Here is a 19,793-nt window from a genome sequence, read left to right as displayed (position 1 = left end):
GTTTGTGTCGCACTGCTTTGCTTTATCTTGGCCAGGTCGCAGTTGTAAATGAGAACTTGTTCTCAACTGTCCTCCCTGGTTAAAAAAGGTGAAATTAATCAAAACAAAGGAACAAGCTACTGCAGGTCATACAGGATGGAGTTCTCAGAGCATCTTGTTCACATACAACCATTATTTTCGGGCTCCATTTACCTTATTGCCAGGAGTTAATACAAACCTAAGCATCATGTGATGCAAAGCCACAATGAGCAGAATGGTTGAGGCTGTGTTTAGAGTTCCGGCTGGATGGCAGAGCGGACAGGGCTGTGTGTCACTGCTCTCTGTCTCTGGGAAGGGCTCCAGGACCGCAGTGCAGTTGGAGCAGGCATGCTGTTAGTGTGTGTGCTGTTAGTGTGTATGTGTGTGTGTGTGTGTGTGTGTGTGTGATATTATTTAAGTAAATTCGTAGGTGTATTTTAATATGTTTTGTCATATTATTATAAGTTTGGATAAGACTCAAATATCTTAGGAATGCTACTTTGGTCGAGCCTGATGACTCCTCCACTGCTCTGTCGTTTGCTACAATCTTTAGTCTGAGATCGTAGAAAACAAATGAATCAGCGATTGGATCGTCTCTAGCCAATCAGAGCATCAATGCCAGTCACCGCCGCTTCACCCACGTGTTTTCTGGCCTTGACCCAACCCATCGGTTCTGGACCAATCAGACGGTCCCAAATGTGTTCGCATTCGGTGAAGGGTCAGGGAGGTACTCAGATCCAGACTCATTGTGGAGAATAAACTAACGTCCGTGGGCGTAGCGTAGCGTTTGGCCAGAGCATGGAGTCTGGATAGCCAGGCAAACTTTAGTTTGCCCTGTCCATGACCGGCCTTGCCGAAGTACCACCGGTCTGCTAACCACACTGTACTGAGTGTACACACCATTAGGAACACCTGCTCTTTCCATGACATAGACTGACCTGGTTAATCCAGGTGAAAGCTATGATCCCTTATTGATATGACCTGATAAATTCACTTCAATCAGTGTAGATGAAGGGGAGGAGACAGGTTAAAGTGTTACGCCCTGACCTTAGTTATCTTTGTTTTCTTTATTATTTTGGTTAGGTCAGGGTGTGATGAGGGTGGTTGGTTTAGTTTTTGTATTGTCTAGGTGTTTTTGTCCTGTCTAGGGTTTTTGTATATCTATGGGGTTTTAGTATGTCTAGGTAATGTAGGTCTATGGTGGCCTGAATTGGTTCCCAATCAGAGACAGCTGTTTATCGTTGTCTCCTATTGGGGATCCTATTTAGGTTGCCATTTTCCATTTTGGTTTTGTGGGTTATTGTGTATGTGTAGTTGCATGTCAGCACTCGTGTTTATAGCGTCATGGTCGTTTTGTATAGTTTGTTCTGTGTTCTTTATTCATTAAAATAATGTATTCATCTCATGCTGCACCTTGGTCTCCTCGTTATGACAAACGTGACAATTGAGACATTGATTGTGTATGTGTGCCATTTAGAGGGTGAATGGGCAAGACAAAGTATTTAAGTGCCTTTGAACAGGGTATGGTAGTAGGTGCCAGGCCCACCGGTTTGTGTCGAGAACTGCAACGCTGCAGGGTTTCTCACGCTTCAGTTTCCTGTGTGTATCAAGAATGGTCCACCACCCAAAGGACATCCAGCCAACTTCGCACAACTGTGGGAAGCATTGTAATCAACATGGGCCAGCATCCCTGTGGAACGCTTTTGACACCTTGTAGAGTCCATTCCCCAACGACTTGAGGCTGTTCTGAGGGCAAAAGAGGGGGTGCAATAAATATTAGGAAGGTGTTCCTAATGTTTTGTACACTCAGTGTATATGTCAGGGATAACCTGAACAATCAGAAGGTGTGCTTGATTTTATAAGCTCTGATAATTTGTACATTCAGCTAAATATTAGGAATCATTAACCTCTCATGTTTTCAATAAGTCAGTCAGAGTGGGTTTTATGAAGGGGTCCCAAGCCCCCAGCCTCCGAGACACTCAGGGACCCAACACTTCCAGCAGCCCAGCCTAGCGCTGCCTAAGGGTTAATTACAGGGCAGAGCCATCAGGTTTAAATAAGTTAAAAAACGTCTAATTTTGGTAGAATTTTCAACATCTGGATATGGATCACTTCCTCCTGCTTACACACATAAAATAAAATAGAGCAGATGGGGATATTTGGGAAGGTGGAAGTCAGGACTATTGAGAGATGTTTGTATATCTGCATTTTAGCCTTGCGTGTTCGTTCAACTGTTTCACAGCATATGGTGTTTTTGTTCCCTTCCTCACCCGTCATCTCCCCAGGCCCCCCACTCTACCCCCTAAACCACAGAAAATGCGGAAGCCTAGGCCGCGCTCCATCTATAACCATAAACTGTTTAACGGCAATATGGAGACCTTCATCAAGGTACCCGCCCATGGCTAGGGTGTGTGAATTAGTGCCCTCTGTGGGGCTGGAAAGAGAGGGCAGCTAGGGTCCTCCTCTCTCTCCCTTGCTCTCTCTTCCTGCTCACTGCTCAACCTCATCCTGTAACCTCTGTCTTTAACTTCACCTCCTCTTCCTCTCTTCCATGGCTCTGACGATGCACACAGACAGGGTGAAAGAGGATTAGTGTCTCCCTATCCTTTTAGATGTAGTAGTAGCACAGGCCTCTAACCTCGGCTAATCCTCAGACGTGAGGATACCGTGTCTCATAGTCCCCATAGTGGCTCTGTAGAGAGCCCTGTGCTAGTTGGTTCTGTCCCTCACTGCACCCTGTCTCACTGCATCTCAAGCCATCCCAGCGGCCTCTGACCTGTGCTTATCCTCCAGGCCTCCAGGGGGGGCTCTGTCTGTCATCTGTGCTTCTCTAACTGTGTTGCCTCTCTGCCTCCTTCCCTCTGCACCTCCTTGCTGCGCTACTTTCTGCCCCAGGGGAAGACGGAATGCCCGTACCCGCAACCAGGTACTATCCTATCAGTGGGGGGTGGTAGGATGGGAGGTAGGGCGCGTGGCACAGTGCTGTAGAGTGGGTCCACCTGAAAACTATTACACTAATAGTTCTACATGCTGATTTCTGCCTTCTCCTCCACACGCAGTCGTACTAATGAGCTCCAATAGCATGTCACTGCTACTCCACTTGTTTCATGACTGTTTGCTTGCTATAATGAGGGGCTGTGAATAGCAATGGTTTATATCTGTCACTTTAATGGTGCTCATATGAATGTTGGTGGACACTGCTGTTTATGAAGCCATCAAGAAGAGGCATTTATTTCCTTATGCCAGGGGGCAGGGCAGGCCTAGAATACTCTGTGCTCTAAATTAAAAGAATACACAGTATGCTGAAATGTATGTTGTTTTACATAAACAACAGAATCTATCAATATGGACAGTCTAGTATTTGTGGTTAATAATTTTCTTGTCACTGTATTAGTGTCAGTCATCCATGCTTTGCTCTCACTATTGCCATGATTTGCTCTCAGGATTCTGGTCAACCTATTCCTCTTGTGGTTGAGAGCTGTATTCGACACATCAATTTGTATGGTAAGTCTACTAAAATGACACCTTTACTGTATTGACTGTATAGAAGGGTATTCAGAAAGCTATGAACTCCACTGTGAACATAACAGATTATATATCCTCTGGGTAGAGGTAATACAGTCACTAAAACATCTCCAGGTCTTGAGACATACAGTGCCAGTCAAAAGTTTGGACACTCCTAGTCATTCCAGAGTTTTTCTGTATTTTTACTACTTTCTACATTGTATGCTAATAGTGAAGACATCACAACTAGGAAATAGCACATATGGAATCATGTAGTAACCAAAAAAGTGTAAAACATATCAAAATATTTTTTATATTTGAGATTTTCCAAGTACTACGAGGTAGTCACCTGGAATGCATTTCAATTAACAAGTGTGCCTTGTTAAAAGTTAATTTGTGTAATTTTTTCCTCCTTAATACGTTTGAGACAATCAGTTGTGTTGTGACACAGGTAAGGGTGGTATACAGAAGATAGCCCTTTTTGGGAAAAGACCACATTATGTCAAGAACCGCTCAAGTAAGCAAAGCGAAATGACAGTCTATAATTCTATAATTACTTCAGTCAATCTGGAAAATGTCAAGAACTTTGAAAGTTTCTTCAAGTGCAGTTGAAAAACCATCAAGAGGCTATGATGAAACTGGCTCTCATGAGGACCGCCACCAGAAAGGAAGACCCAGAGTAAGCTCTAATGCAGAGGATAAGTTCATTAGAGTTACCAGCCTCAGATGGCAGCCCAAATAAATGCTTCAGAGTTCAAGTAACAAACACCTCTCAACATCAACTGTTCAGAGGAGACAGCATGAATCAGGCCTTCATGGTCGAATTTCTGCAAAGAAAACACTACTAAAGGACACCAATAAGAAGAAGAGACTTGCGTGGGCCAAGAAACATAAGCAATGGACATTAGACCCGTGGAAAACTGTCCTTTGGTCTGATGAGTCCAAATCTGAGATTTTTGGTTCCAACCTCTGTCTTTGTGAGCCGCAAAGTAGGTGAACGGATGATCTCCATATGTGTGGTTCCCACCATGGACCATGGGGGAGGAGGTGGGATGGTGTGGGGGTGCTTTGCTAGTGACACTGTGATTTATTTAGAATTCAAAGCACACTTAACCAGCATGGCTACCACAGTATTCTGCAGCGATACGCCATCCCATGTGGTTTGCGCTTAGTGGGGCTATCATTTGTTTTTCAACAGGACAATGACCCAAAACACACCTCCAGGCTGTGTAAGGGCTATTTGGGGATGGAGTGTTGCATCAGATGACCTGGCCTCCACAATCACCCGACCTCAACCCAATTGAGATGGTTTGGGATGAGTTGGACCGCAGAGTAAAGGAAAAGCAGCCAACAAGTGCTCAGCATATATGGGAACTTCTTCAAGACTGTTGGAAAAGCATTCCAGGTGAAGCTGGTTGAGAGAATGCCAAGAGTGGGCAAAGCTGTCATCAAGGCAAAGGGTGCCTACTTTGAAGAATCTAAAATATATTTTGATTTCTTTAACACATTTTTGGTTACTACATGATTCCATGTGTTATTTCATAGTTTTGATGTCTTCACTATTATTCTACAATGTAGAAAATAGTAAAAATGAAGAAAAGCCCTTAAATGAGTACTGTAGGTCTATCCAAACTTTTGACTGGTACTGTACCTGCTTTGGTTTAACACCTCAGCCCCCAGTGAATAACGTGACAGGAGCGTGGTAACACATCACGCATAGGGACTGACAGGTCCCTTGGTCTTTGTTTACTACTCACTTCAACCTTCCCTCCTCATATCTTTATCCTTCTGTCCGCCTCCACATCTGACTCCAGCCATAGTGGTGTAGCCCCAAGGCCTGTACCCTCCTCCTGACCCCTCTTCCCCTCCCCCCTAGACCTAATCAAACCCCCACAAACTGATTAGGGGTTCTCTAACAGAAACCATTTGCAGCAGACCATCTGAGGGGCCCTCACCTGGAAGAAGAAAAAACATGTCCCTTTATGACTAGATTACATTTCCTGCTCTCTGTTGTGTGTTTGCCGTTGGTCTTTCATGTAGTCGGCCGTCTGGGTGTGGGGATAATGGTGGGCTCATGCTCAGCCTTGGACTCAGTATGATGTTTCTATGTGTTGTTGCAGGGCTCCAGCAGCAGGGCATATTCCGTGTGCCTGGATCCCAGGTGGAGGTTAATGATATTAAAAACTCATTTGAGAGAGGTAGGTCCCTGGTGAGACTAGGGGTAAATGGTGATTAGCTTTTAGTTTTTCCTCTACAGCTCAGGATCAATAACACTAAAAACCCATTGAACTTCAGACATACAGTAGATATCTTCATAATATTTTCTACGTGTGACAAGCAAGAATTTGTAAGCCCACTTAAAAAAATATATATATGTACAGTAATGAATTATTTATTGGCTAATCTTTTCAGTGATTCAGTTCTGTTGCAGTGGTCAGATACTCCAAAATAATAACTCTACTCTATTGTTTTACAAGGCGAAGACCCATTGATTGAAGACCAGAATGAACATGACATCAACTCAGTGGCAGGGGTCCTCAAGCTGTACTTCAGGGGCCTGGAGAACCCTCTGTTCCCCAAGGAACGCTTCCTGGATCTCATGTCTACTATAAGTGAGTAGACTCTACACTGTTGGTCAATGTAGTAAATGTGTTCAGGGTAACTGAAATGATACCATATTCCTATCCATCTGGGTGGTGAAATAACATAATTGGGGCTACAGTACAGTACATGCCTTTGTATTATTCACACGATCTAGGTGGGTACCTCACTAGTAGAGATAGAATCAAAATAGAAGAGAGAGAAGCCAACCTCCAGGTCCACAGATACATCATCACGCCCCAACCTCTTCACCCTACACACACTGCTTTATGGTATAGCAGGGTAGGGTCTAGAGGCACGCAGTGGAACACATGGAAACAATCTCAACACCATGGCTGTCTGCCTGCCTGTGATTCAGTTGAGACCCAATAGGAAGGCAGGAGAGAAGGGACCACATCAGTCGACTAACTCAGCACAGCTTTGCAGTGTTTCACCCTGCTCCAGATAGCCCAGTCACTCAAATCACCATATCCTCTGATTTCTATTAATAATAGGAGTGTTTGTGTTGTCATTACACAACCTTAGTATGACTGCCAGCCCCCTGCTAAAGTCTGATCATTCTGTATATTCAATAAATCATGGTGTTGTTATGGAGCATCATGTCTTTATTTTCCTCCCATTAATCTCAGTGCCAGGTGGTGTTATGACTCTCTGGCCTTCTTCTGTTTCAGAGCTGGAGTCTGGAGCTGAGAGAGCGCATCACGTCCAGCAGATTGTTGTGACTCTTCCTCGCACCGTCATCATTGTCATGAGATACCTGTTTGCTTTCCTCAATCAGTAAGTTGGCCACATTGACATAACAACTCACATATCACAGTCCTCTGTTGTTGAATAGAGTTGTCCCTATACCAGATAACCTATACACTAAGGGCATACAGTAAAACAGAATGGAGTGAAGGTCTAATTAAAAAATAAAAAACTTTTATAAAAACTTCGGAGCCGTGGGGGGAAATCCCTGTACTGCACTAAATCAACAAAACTAGTGAATCTCTGCTGCAGTATTCAGAGAGGAAAATCCATTGATTTCCAGAGTTATTGAACAGCCCTACTGTTCACCTCCTATTTATTACCGCGTCTGCCAGCAGCTCTTTAGAACTTATTTACGGGCTCAGAAACAGATCCATCAACCCAGTAATATACCTGTCCTGTTTTATTGGGCTGTTATTGATGCTCCCTTTGCTTGGTTCCACTGCAGAACAAAGCGTTTGATTCCACATTCTGACTTTTACCTCTGTGTTTTATACTCCCCTCAGACAGTTAGACTCTGGGCCAGCTGTAGTTCTTTACTGCGCCACACCACTCTGTTCTGATTACGAGCCCCTCTTAAAACAGATGAGTGTGAGGATAGGCTGTTTGCCTGACTAGGATGTTGCTGGAAGGGACGATGGGCTTACTGCCCCCTAAACCAGGATGGCTTATTAATAGGCCTGTTAAACTGTGAAGTTTTAAGGGCAGGCCTGTTAAGGTTGGAAGGGTGTGGGAATCTAAGCTTAACAGGGAGACTGAGGAATGTGCTAGCTAAGTTGGGATGTTGGGGGTTATTGTAACTAAAGGTAGGGGATTTTCTTATGATGAGATGTGGTGGAGGGCCAAAATGGATCTCAACTCATGTAGTAAAGTACATGTTGCTACTTCAGTGAAGTTGTAGATCTCAACTCACTGTAGAGTGTAGAGTCTACAGTCACAGCCATACTCAACCCTCTTTATATTACAGTTAATCAAATGGCTACCCGGACTATTTGCGTTGTGTGCCCCCTCTCTTTTTACGCTGCTGCTACTCTCTGTTTATCATATATGCATAGTCACTTTAACCATATCTACATGTACATACTACCTCAATCAGCCTGACTAACCGGTGTCTGTATGTAGCCTCGCTACTTTTATAGGCTCGCTACTGTATATAGCCCGTCTTTTTACTGTTGTTTTATTTCTTTACTTACCTATTGTTCACCTAATACCTTTTTTGCACTATTGGTTAGAGCCTGTAAGTAAGCATTTCACTGTAAGGTCTGTTGTATTCGGCGCACATGACAAATAAACTTTGATTTGATTAGGGAAACAGATAGGCCTCACTTCTATTGGCAAACGTAGGTATTTGATTATGTTTAATGGATCCACCCATCAATTCACCTCATAATGTAAATATGAAGTTCACTGGTTCATCTCTCTCTCTCTTCCCCTCCAGTCTATCCCAGTACAGTGATGAGAACATGATGGATCCCTATAACCTGGCCATCTGCTTTGGCCCCACCCTGATGCCCATCCCCGACGGACAGGACCCTGTAGCCATCCAGGCGCATGTCAATGAGGTCATCAAGACCATCATCATCCACAACGAGGTCATCTTTCCCAGCCACCGTGAGCTGGACGGGCCAGTCTATGAGAAGTGCATGACTGGAGGAGAGGAGTACTGGTGAGAAGTAGCTAGACCTGGGAGGTCACCATCTTTAAGACAAGCATTGAAGACATACTGTATGGCTAAGGCTAAAGCAGTAATACTGTTACTTGTGTAACCCTGGGTTTAGCACCAGTACAGTTAGATTGTTCTTCTTCTGGCCGCTCCAGCATATGGCATGGTCACTCACAGACTACATTACCATCCTGCTTGATAATGTGGTGAAAAGAGCGGAATTTGGAGTGTGTAGTAGAGATGAGGATGCTAGGCTCATTTATGTAAAGCTTGAGTGCATTCCTTATGGGGGTGGTATTTTCTTAAGCACATGCTTTGACAGACAGTGCTTGGATATAATACTTAAGATAATTAATTTTATCTAGTGGCTAGAAATGTGGAATGGTATTTAGTTAAAGAGCAGGTCTGCATGGAAGGATACATTATGTAACTGTTTAAATGGCCTTTTCTCGTTGTTGCGTTTTATCCCAATATTCATGATACAGATACTCTAAAGTTCATGTAGAACTAATTATTCAAATCAAAATCAAATCAAAGTTTATTTGTCATGTGCACAGGATACAACAGGTTTAAACAGTGCAGTGAAATGCTTACTTGCAGGCTCTTTCTCAACAATGCCATATTCAATATCAATGTGAAGAAATGGAAAAGTGTCAAATCCAGAATAGATGATTTTTTTAAAGAGCTCCGAATTAATACTAAATCAGGGAAATAAAAACACACAAGAAATAATATAGACAGGAGAATGTAAGCTATATGCAAGGCCAGTACCATATCAATGGGCAGGGATACTGGTGATAGTCCAGGTAGATACTGTACAGTGCATTCAAAAAGTATTCAGACTCCATGATTTTTTTTCATATTTTATGTTACATCCTTATTCTAAAATGTATTGAGTTGGTTTTTCCCCTCATCAATCTACACACAGTACCCAATAATGACAAAGCAAAAACAGTTTTTTTTGTGTGCAAATTTATACAAAATAAATAACTGAAATATCACATTTACATAAGTATTCAGACCCTTTACTCAGTACTTTGTTGAAGCACTTTTGGCAGCAATTAGATTGGGTTCAAGTTCAGGCTCTGGCTGGGCCAATCAAGGACATTCAGAGACTTGTCCAGAAGCCACTCCCGCTTTGTCTTGGCTGTGTGCTTAGGGTTGTTGTCCTGTTGGAAGGTGAACCTGGTTTTCATCAAGGATCTCTCTGTACTTGGCTCTGTTCATCTTTTCCTTGATCCTGACTAGTCTCCTAGTCCCTGCTGCTGAATAACATCCCCACAGCATGACGCTGCCAACCACCATACTTCACCGTAGGGATGGTGCCAGGTTTCCTCCAGACGTGACGTTTGGCATTCAGGCTAAAGAGTTCAATCTTGATTTCATCAGACCAGAGAATCTTGTTTCTCATGGTCTAAGAGTCTTTTAATGTCCCTTTTGGCAAACTCCAACCAGGCTGTCATGTGCCTTTTACTGAGGAGTGGCTTTCGTCTGCCCACTCGACCATAAAGGCCTGATTGGTGGAGTGCTGCAGAAATGGTTGTTCTTCTGAAAGGTTCTCCCATCTCCACAGACCAAGGCCCTTCTCCCCTGATTGCTCAGTTTGGCCGGGCAGCCAGCTCTAGGAAGAGTCTTGGTGGCTCCAAACTTCTTCCATTTATTAAGAATGATGGAGGCCACTGTGTTCTTGGGGACCTTCAGTGCTGCAGACATTTTATGGTACCCTTCCCCAGATCTGTGCCTTGACTATTTCAAATCAATTTTATTAGTCACATGCACCGAATACAAAAAGTGTAGACCTTACAGTGAAATGCTTACTTACGAGCCTCTAACCAATAATGCAGTTTCAAAAAAATATGGATAAGAATAAAAGATAAAAGTAACAAGTAATTAAAGAGCAGCAGTAAAATAACAATGGCGAGACTATATACAGGGGGGTACCGATACAAAGTCAATGTGCGGGGGCACCAGTTAGTTGAGGTAATATGTACATGTAGGTAGAGGTATTAAAGTGACTATACATATATGACAACTGAGAGTAGCAGTGGTGTAAAAAGGGGGTGGGGGGGGCACTGCAAATAGTCTGGGTAGCCATTTGACTAGATGTTCAGGAGTCTTATGGCTTGGGGGTAGAAGCTGTTTAGAAGCCTCTTGGACCTATACTTGGCGCTCCTGCACCGCTTGCCATGCGGTAGCAGAGGGAACAGTCTATGACTAGGGTGGCTGGAGTCTTTGACAATTTTTAGGGCCTTCCTCTGACACCACTAGAGGTCCTGGATGGCTGGAAGCTTGGCCCCAGTGATCTACTGGGCCGTTCGCACTACCCTCTGTAGTGCCTTGCGGTCGGAGGCCGAGCAGTTGCCATACCAGGCAGTGATGCAATCAGTCAGGATGCTCTTGATGGTGCAGCTGTAGAACCTTTTTAGGATCTGAGGAGCTATGCCAAATCTTTTCAGTCTCCTGAGAGACTGTGGATCTTTTGGGGCGTTATGCAAATTGGAGTGGGTCTAGGGTTTCTGGGATGATGGTATTGATGTGAGCCATGACCATCCTTTCAAAGCACTTCATGTGCTACGGGTTGATAGTTGTTTAGGCAGGTTACCTTAGTGTTCTTGGGCACAGGGACTATGGTGGTCTGCTTAAAACATGTTAGTATTACAGACTCGGACAGGGAGAGTCAGTGAAGACACTTGCCAGTTGGTCAGCGAATGCTCGCAGTACACGTCCTGGTAATCCGTCTGGCCCTGCGGCCTTGTGAATGTTGACCTGTTTAAAGGTCTTACTCACATCGAGAGCGTGATCACACAGTCTTCCATGTATAACTGGCGCTCTCATGCATGTTTCTTTGTTATTTGCCTCGTAGCGAGCATAGAAGTAGTTTAGCTCGTCTGGTAGGCTCGTGTCACTAGGCAGCTTTCGGCTGTGCTTCCCTTTGTAGTCTAATGATTTGCAAGCCCTGCCACATCCGACGGGCGTCAGAGCTGGTGTAGTACGATTCGATCTTAGTCCTGTATTGACGCATTGCCTGTTTGATGGTTCGTCGGAGGGCATAGCGGGATTTCTTATAAGCTTCCAGGTTAGAGTCCCGCTCCTTGAAAGCGGCTGCTCTAGCCTTAAGCTCAGTGCGGATCCTGCCTGTAATCCATGGGTTCTGGTTGGGGTATGTACTTACGGTCACTGTGGCGACAACGCCATCGATACCCTTATTGATGAAGCCAATGACTGATGTGGTGTACTCCTCAATGCCATCGGAGGAATCCCGGAACATATTCCAGTCGGTGCTAGAAAAACAGTCCTGTAGCTTAGCATCTGCTTCCTCTGACCACTTTTTTATTGATCTAGTCACACGTGACACTTAGTTCCAGCCTCTGACTGTGGTGGTATGTAAACAGCTACAAATAATAGATATAAACTCTCTCAGTAGGTAGCGTTTTCTACAGAAATACATAGACTGCCGCCCCTTGTCTTACCAGACGCCGCTGTTCTATCCTGCCGGTACATCGTATAACCAGCCAGCTGTATGTTGATGTTGTCGTCGTTCAGCCACGACTCCGTGAAACATAAGATGTTACAGTTTTTAATGTCTTGTTGGTTGTTTAATCTAGCGCGTAACTCGTAAATTTTATTGTCCAAAGATTAAACGTTTGCTAGCAGAATGGAGGGAAGTGGGGGTTTATTCGATCGCCTACGAATTCTCAGAAGGCAGCCCGACCTTCGGCCTCTCTTTCTCCGCCTTCTCTTCACGCAGATCACGGGGATCGGGCCTGTTCCCAAGGAAGCAGTGCGTCCTTCGCGTCCGGCTCGTCAGAGTCGTGATTGGAAAAAAACGATTCTGCTAGTCCGTGGTGAGTAATCGCAGTCCTGATGTCTAGAAGTTATTTTCGGTCATAAGAGATGGTAGCAGCAACATTATGTACAAAGTAAGTTAAAGAAGTTACAAACAACGCAAATAAACTAACAAAAAAACACAATCGGCTGGGGGCATGTAAAACTGTACCATCTTACTCTGAGCTTTACGGACAATTCTTTTGAACTCATGGCTTGGTTTTTGCTCTGACATGCACTGTCAACTGTGGGACCTTTATATAGACAGGTGTGTTCCTTTCCAAACCATGTACAATCAATTGAATTTACCACAGGTGGACACCAAGTTTTAGAAACATCTCAAGGATGATCAATGGAAACAGGATGCACCTGAGCTCAATTTCGAGTCTCATAGCAAAGGGTCTGAATACTTATGCAAAGAAGGTATTTCTGTTTTTTATTTTTAATACATAATTTAATAAATAGTTATGTGTAGATTGATGAGGGGAAAAAATTATTTTATCAATTTTAGAATAAGGGTGTAACGTAACAAAATGTGGAAAAAGTCAATGGGTCTGAATACATTCCGAAGTCACTGTATGTACATGTAAACAGGTGTAAAACTGACAGAACTGCACAGTAAATACAGTAGTAAATAGTAGCAGCAACATATGTGGTGATTGTGTGTGTGCATGTGTGTGTGTGTGTGCATGTGTGTGTGTGTGTGCATGTGTGTGTGTGTGCATGTGTGAGTGTGTGATTGTATGCGGGGGTGTCAATATGTGTGAGTGTGTGATTGTATGCGGGGGTGTCAATATGTGTGTATATGTATGTGTGTGTGCATGTGTGAGTGTGTGATTGTATGCGGGGGTGTCAATATGTGTGTATATGTGTGTGTGTGTGTGTGTGTGTATGTATGTCTTTGTACTATATTTCTATTATACAGATGCCAATAATACTGTTTGGGAATGTTTCACATTGGTGGCCTACAAGATAGCGTGCATCAATATGCATAATTTTCCTAGTTAAATGAATCCCTTACCTGGAGCTGGTCCAACTATAACATGTACTACTTCCTAGAGAAATATGCTGATATAAATGACCCCTACTTCAATGAATCCCTCACTTGGTAGTGATCCAAGTATGACCTGTAACTGAAGAAGGCATTAGTTTTAGACCCTGTAACCTATGCAAGTGTTGTGGGTGTGTCTGAGTTGACCATTGACTGACTGTCCATCTCTCTCTCTGTGGCCACAGTGACAGCCCCCACAGTGAGCCAGGCACAATCGATGAGGCTGACAACGGGACTGAGCCACACACCAGTGATGACGGTCAGTAACATGGGGTTCCTTTACTCCTTCAGACACGCTGTAGAGGAACGGTGTGGGTGATTGATTAAGATAAAATGTGCTGTAGCTAGCGGGCTACACAGCTAATCGGAATTGGCCAATTGGTTGTTGAAAAACTCCTGAAGCTTGTGCTGTTTCCCTTGATTTCCTGCTGTTGTCTTAAGTGTTATTACTCTGTGGGTTGTGTTAGTTTTTGTAACTGAACTGCTAGTTATCCTGCTGTGGTTCTTACATGCTGACTAGACCGGGCGTGAGCGTACTTCCGACCATTGCGCAAATGTTGATTTTGTACATCCACACAAGACGCGACCTGGACACAAAGGTTGAAATATCAAAACGAACTCTGAACCAACTATATTAATTTGGGGACAGGTTGAAAAACATTAAACATTCATGGCAATTTAGCTAGCTAGCTTGCTGTTGCTAGCTAATTTGTCCTGGGATATAAACATTGGGTTGTAATTTTACCTGAAATGCACAAGGTCCTCTACTCCGACAATTCATCCACAGATAAAAGGGTAAACCAAGTTTGTATCTAGTAATCTCTCCTCCTTCAGGCTTCTTCTTCTTCTTCTTTGGATTTTATATGGCAGTTGGCAACCAACTTTAAAGTGCATTACCACAACTGGAGTGTGTACCTCTTTTAATCACCCACGTGGGTAAATGCTCCTAAAAACCAATGAGGAGATGTGAGAGGCCGGACTTTCAGCGCATCAAGCTTCACAAGTTCTATTTTAGCGCCTGGCTACGCAGACGCTCGTTGATGCGCGCGAGCAGTGTGGATGCGATGATTGATTTACATGAATGTGTACATTTATTTTGCAACTCTCTCGCACATAATGCTTGTGTGGTCATCATGTTAGTCATGGTGCTAGACATGATTATAGTCTACTAAAGTATGACATAACAGCATAGCCTGTGCTGTCTATGTTAATGATGGAAGGTTGGTTGTGTCTGGTAGCCCTGCAGTCTGTCTGTCTGTCTCCCCCCCAGGCAGCAGTGGCTCTGCTGTGCATTGCAGCTCAGTGTGTCTGGACTGGACCTCCCATTATAATTGAGATCAGATGCAGAAACCGACAATGTACTGTAGCCGTGGTATATAGAGGATGTAATTCATGTAATGAGATGTTCAGTATTAAAGTGGTTAGACAGACCAGGGGCAGTGATTTATCTATGGACCACAATGTCCCCCATAGAGATGGACAGATTGATCTGTAATATCAATTACAACAGCAGACCCGCGAGGAGTTAGCTGAAGAGGCTAGCTTCCAAAAGTTCCCCACAGATCCTACTCAAAGTGACAGACAGTGGGGCAAAAAAGTATTTAGTCAGCCACCAATTGTGCAAGTTCTCCCACTTAAAAAGATGAGAGAGGCCTGTAATTTTCATCATAGGTACACTTCAACTATGACAGACGAAATGAGAAAAAAAAATCCAGAAAATCACATTGTAGGATTTTTAATGAATTTATTAGCAAATTATGGTGGAAAATAAGTATTTGGTCACCTACAAACAAGCAAGATTTCTGGCTCTCACAGACCTGTAACTTCTTCTTTAATAGAATCCTCTGTCCTCCACTCGTTACCTGTATTAATGGCACATGTTTGAACTTGTTATCAGTATAAAAGACACCTGTCCACAACCTCAAACAGTCACACTCCAAACTCCACTATGGCCAAGACCAATGAGCTGTCAAAGGACACCAGAAACAAAATTGTAGACCTGCACCAGGCTGGGAAGACTGAATCTGCAATAGGTAATAGATTTACCCTGCCAAAAATATATTTCCGACATCATACACATTGACCAGACAGGTTTTATCCCGGGCCGACATATATACTACAATTTGAGACGCCTTTTCAACATAATGTATCATGATCATAAGGTTGAGGCAGTGGTAATAGCTCTTGATGCAGAGAAGGAGTTTGATCAGATTGAGTGGAAGTATATGATGTCGGTTCTGGAGCATTTTGGGTTCGGAAAGGAATTTATTAATTGGATAAGAATTATTTATGCACACCCAATGGCGTCCGTGGTAACCAATCAGGAAATGTTGCAGTCATTCCGCCTGTTCAAGGGGTGCCGACAGGGGTGCCCTATTTCGCCTGCTCTCTTCGCTATAGCCATGGAACCCCTTGCTACTCGCATTCGGGCATGTGCCGATATAGCTTCTGTTAAAATAAGACACACAGCACAAAAGGTCCCTACATGCAGACGATGTTCTTTTGTTTTTGTCCAAGCCTAAAACTTCTATTCCACTCTTACTTAACTTGATAAACACATTTGGCTCCTTCTCTGGCTACAAGATAAACTGGCAAAAAAGCGAGTTGATGCCAATATCACGGCCTGTGGATATGCAATTTCTGCAATCTACCCCATTTAGAACAGTGAAGGACAAGTTCACAAGCCTCGGCATTGTAGTGACAAGAGACCTTGATCAGCTATTGAAAGCGAATTGGGACATGAAAATATATCAGCTTAAACAAAATATAGATTTTTGGAAAACTCTGCCTATCTCCTTGGTTGGTCGTATAAACGCTATTAAAATGGTTGTCCTATCCAGGTTTCTTTAACTCTTCCAATGTCTAACCAATTTCATACCACAAAGCTATTTTAAGAAACTGGATTCAATAGTAACTCCATTTTTATGGGATAACAAGGCAGCCAGAATTTCAAAGAAGCATTTATGCAAGTACAAGATAGAGGGGGGCTTTAGCCTTCCTCACTCTAAACGGTATTATTGGGCTGCTAATCTCGACATTGTGTCTTTCTGGAGGGAAAGTTTACCTGCGATGAGACAGCAGGATATGCCTTCATGGCTTTTGATTGAGCAGGCCTCCTGTCAACGTTCCTCACTCCCTGCACTTGTTAATAGTCCATCATATGTGAAAAAAGACTCTTATGATTCCAACAACACATTTTTTCAGATACCTCCAAATCAGGAATTTCTGAAGGACACATATCCCACAGTATGGCATGAAGCCAAATAGTCCTACATTAGATAGCTTGATCCTTGTCAAACCCCATTCAAAAGGGTTGGTTTCTAGACTGTATGATGTGCTACAGGCCCACATAGAGGTATCCACAGACACCATTAAAAGGGCTTGGGAACAAGAACTTGGTTCAGAAATCTCAGATGTGGACTGGGTAGAAGCTCTCAGGAATATAAACCACAGTTCAGTGAATGCCAGACACAACCTTTTTCAGTTTAAGGTGATACACAGGTTACATTACTCAAAAGTAAAACTGCATAAAATATTCCCGGACACCTCACCACTGTGTGAGAGGTGCAAGCAGGATGAGGGGACGTTGACCCACTTATTCTGGACATGTCCTAAGTTACATGCTTACTGGGCTCTCATTTTTGATGACTTATCTAAAGCCTTTGATAGAGTTCTAGCCCCAGACCCATTGATCGCTCTGTTTGGTACAGTTGATGGGAATAACCAGGAAGGGAAAGCTGTCTCTCTTTGTACTCTATTAGCCAAAAGGCTCATATTGCAATTTTGGAAATTGGAGACTGTACCTGCCTTTGAAATGTGGTTACGGGATTTAGGGAATGTAATACATATGGAAAAGATTTGATACAATACCTCCAATAGAAGTCCAATGTTTTACAAAATATGGCAGCCGATACTGGATAAATGGTCTAGTCCCGCTTCATAACTGGGTTGATGATCTACTGCTACTCTGTGCTGTACTCCACTCAATATTTATTTTTGGCTTAACTACACTGCTTGTAATGACTATATGCTGTCTTCTTATACATGTACCACCTAATAGGATCTTGTTTTGTTTTGTGTATGTGTGAGTTAAGTTTAGTTTTGTCCTCTAAATTGGCCATCCCATTCAACAGTACAATGAATGTCATTGTTTGTATTGCTGTCTTTTTTATTTTCTTTTTTATTGGAAAATAATAAACATATTATTTAAAAAAAGAAATTGCTTACGGTACTGTGCACACTTTGGAGAGATGTGTGTGGCCACTCCGAGACACCGGTTAAACCTCTCACGCAAACCCGTTTTTTCTTATGTTGCACCTACCCCTTATTATGTTACTGAATGGATCCAGAGTATTTTCAGATTTCGTAATTGACAAATGCTGCAAAAAGTACAGTAAATGTAAAATGCACATAAAATGAACGGTGTAATGTTTGGACCTCAACCAAATTGAAATGGTTTTGGATGAGTCGAACCTCAGAATGAAGTAAAAGCAGCCAACAAGTGCTCAGCATATGTGGGAACTCCTTCAAGACTGTTGAAAAAGCATTCCAGGTGAAGAGGGTTGAGAGAATGCAAAGAGTGTGCAAAGCTGTCATCAAGGCTATGGCTATTTGCTATGGCTATGGCTATGGCTATGGCTATTTGAAGAAAATGTTTTATTTGTTTAACACTTTTTTGGTTACTACATGATTCCATATGTGTTATTTCATAGTTTTGATGTAGAAAATAGTAAAAAAAAAAAAAAATACGAAAAAACCCTTGAATGAGTAGGTGTTCTAAAACGTTTGACCGGTAGTGTAGACTCTGTTGATATTTGTGTTTGTGTTTTCTTTAGACTGAAGGAGAGAACTAGGCACAGCTCAGATAGACTGTGACAAGATGTAATAATAAATAGACATGAAACAAAGCAAAAACAGCGCCTGGACAAGAGAAACAAAACAACATCACTGCCAGCATGGGGATGAATCTGAGGAAGTGACAGGTATAGCGGAGGCAATCAATGACTTGATTGAGTCCAATGAAGCACTGGTGTGCGTAACGATGGTGACAGGTGTGCGTAATGATAAGCAGCCTGGCGACCTCGAGCGCCAGAGAGGGGGAGCGGGAGCAGACGTGACATAGGGATGCACAGGAACACATCATGCTTCAAACCTGAGACAAGGCTGTGTGTTAGCAACCTCCATCTTTCTCTTATTCTCTCGATCTCTCACTCTCTCTCTCTCTCTCTATCTCCCTCTCTCCCTCCCTGTGTAGCTCTCTCTCGCTATATCCTTCTCTCTCCTGTCCTTTGCTCTCTCTTTGTTCAGCGATAATAAACGGGTCCCATGGGACTTCCTCCTTTGTACCTTTTGTATGTTCCTTTTTCTGCTCAGAGCCCTGACAGAATAATTGGGCTAAATGCACTCAGAAAACCAAAACACGAGTAACAACACCAGAGATGCTATCTGCTAGCTCTCAATGGGCAGGCCCATACTGTATTATTCTTGGCTAAGCTAGGCTAGGGTAACCCTATCGGGAAAGGGGGATATCTAGTCAGTTATACAACTGGATTGCATTCAACTGAAATTTGTCTTCCGCATTTAAACCAACCCCTCTGAATCAGAGAGGTGCGGGGGGCTGCCTTAATCGACATCCATGTCATCAGCGCCCGGGGAACAGCCCCATCTGTAGTGATGGGTGTGTTGATAATGAGTGCCGACACCCTCCTCAGCCTTCTGAACCAAACAGCAGGACAAAGGCTGACTGCCCCTGAAAGCTCCGCCTGCAGAGAGGTGGGAGGAGAGTACAGAGGCACAGCCAGGCAGGGCATGGCTCTTGGCTCTGCATCGTGATCTCCCGCTGTTTAATTAGTGTGCTTGGAGGGAATGAGAGTCACATTGTCCTGTCTTGGCTCTTCTCAGACCTGAGGCGATGCCGCCCTCCACAGTCTGGCCCTCACACTGGGTGTAGAGACATGGTCCTACAGCCCGACACAGCAACACTTTCTGGCTGAATCTAGAACATGAGGTCATTAGAAATACTATAAAACCACATTGTGGGCCTAGTTTGACTGTTGTGGCCATCAGCTTGTGTTTTTATTCTGAGTATTTGCTCTTGTTTAGAGAGAAAATGTGAGTTATATTGTGATGATCACAGGGATCTTACCCTCACTGCAGACAGGCAGACATGTTATTTTGTTTTTGAGGAAGTGAAAGAGCTCTATTTAAAGAGGGGGACAAAGATAGACAATGTTACCCTGCCATGTTCTTCTGTCTCCCCCCTTTCCTCTTCCTCTCTCCTCCTCCTTATCCTCAACCTCCTCCTACTCCATCTCATCTTCCTCCTATTTTCTCCTCATCCTTCTCCTCTTCCTCCTTTTATCTCCATGTCACTGTAGGTCATTT

At 43.4% G+C, this 19,793-nt stretch overlaps 1 protein-coding gene across 1 annotated transcript in view; it reads left to right on the top strand.

The window, feature by feature from the left end:
• The window catches only part of LOC139413565 (SLIT-ROBO Rho GTPase-activating protein 3), a 116,197-nt gene that overhangs the window by 87,022 nt on the left and 9,382 nt on the right, over window positions 1–19,793 (top strand). Inside the window, exons 12-18 of the mRNA XM_071161071.1 lie at window positions 2,304–2,406; window positions 3,462–3,522; window positions 5,643–5,720; window positions 6,000–6,134; window positions 6,795–6,900; window positions 8,309–8,536; window positions 13,595–13,668. Of these exons, the coding sequence (XP_071017172.1) occupies window positions 2,304–2,406; window positions 3,462–3,522; window positions 5,643–5,720; window positions 6,000–6,134; window positions 6,795–6,900; window positions 8,309–8,536; window positions 13,595–13,668 (785 nt within the window). The remainder of the gene's footprint in view (window positions 1–2,303; window positions 2,407–3,461; window positions 3,523–5,642; window positions 5,721–5,999; window positions 6,135–6,794; window positions 6,901–8,308; window positions 8,537–13,594; window positions 13,669–19,793) is intronic.

The sequence above is a fragment of the Oncorhynchus clarkii genome, chromosome 7, assembly GCF_045791955.1.
Source record: "Oncorhynchus clarkii lewisi isolate Uvic-CL-2024 chromosome 7, UVic_Ocla_1.0, whole genome shotgun sequence".
Taxonomy (NCBI): Eukaryota; Metazoa; Chordata; class Actinopteri; order Salmoniformes; family Salmonidae; genus Oncorhynchus; species Oncorhynchus clarkii.
This window is presented reverse-complemented; position numbering and strand designations above follow the sequence as displayed.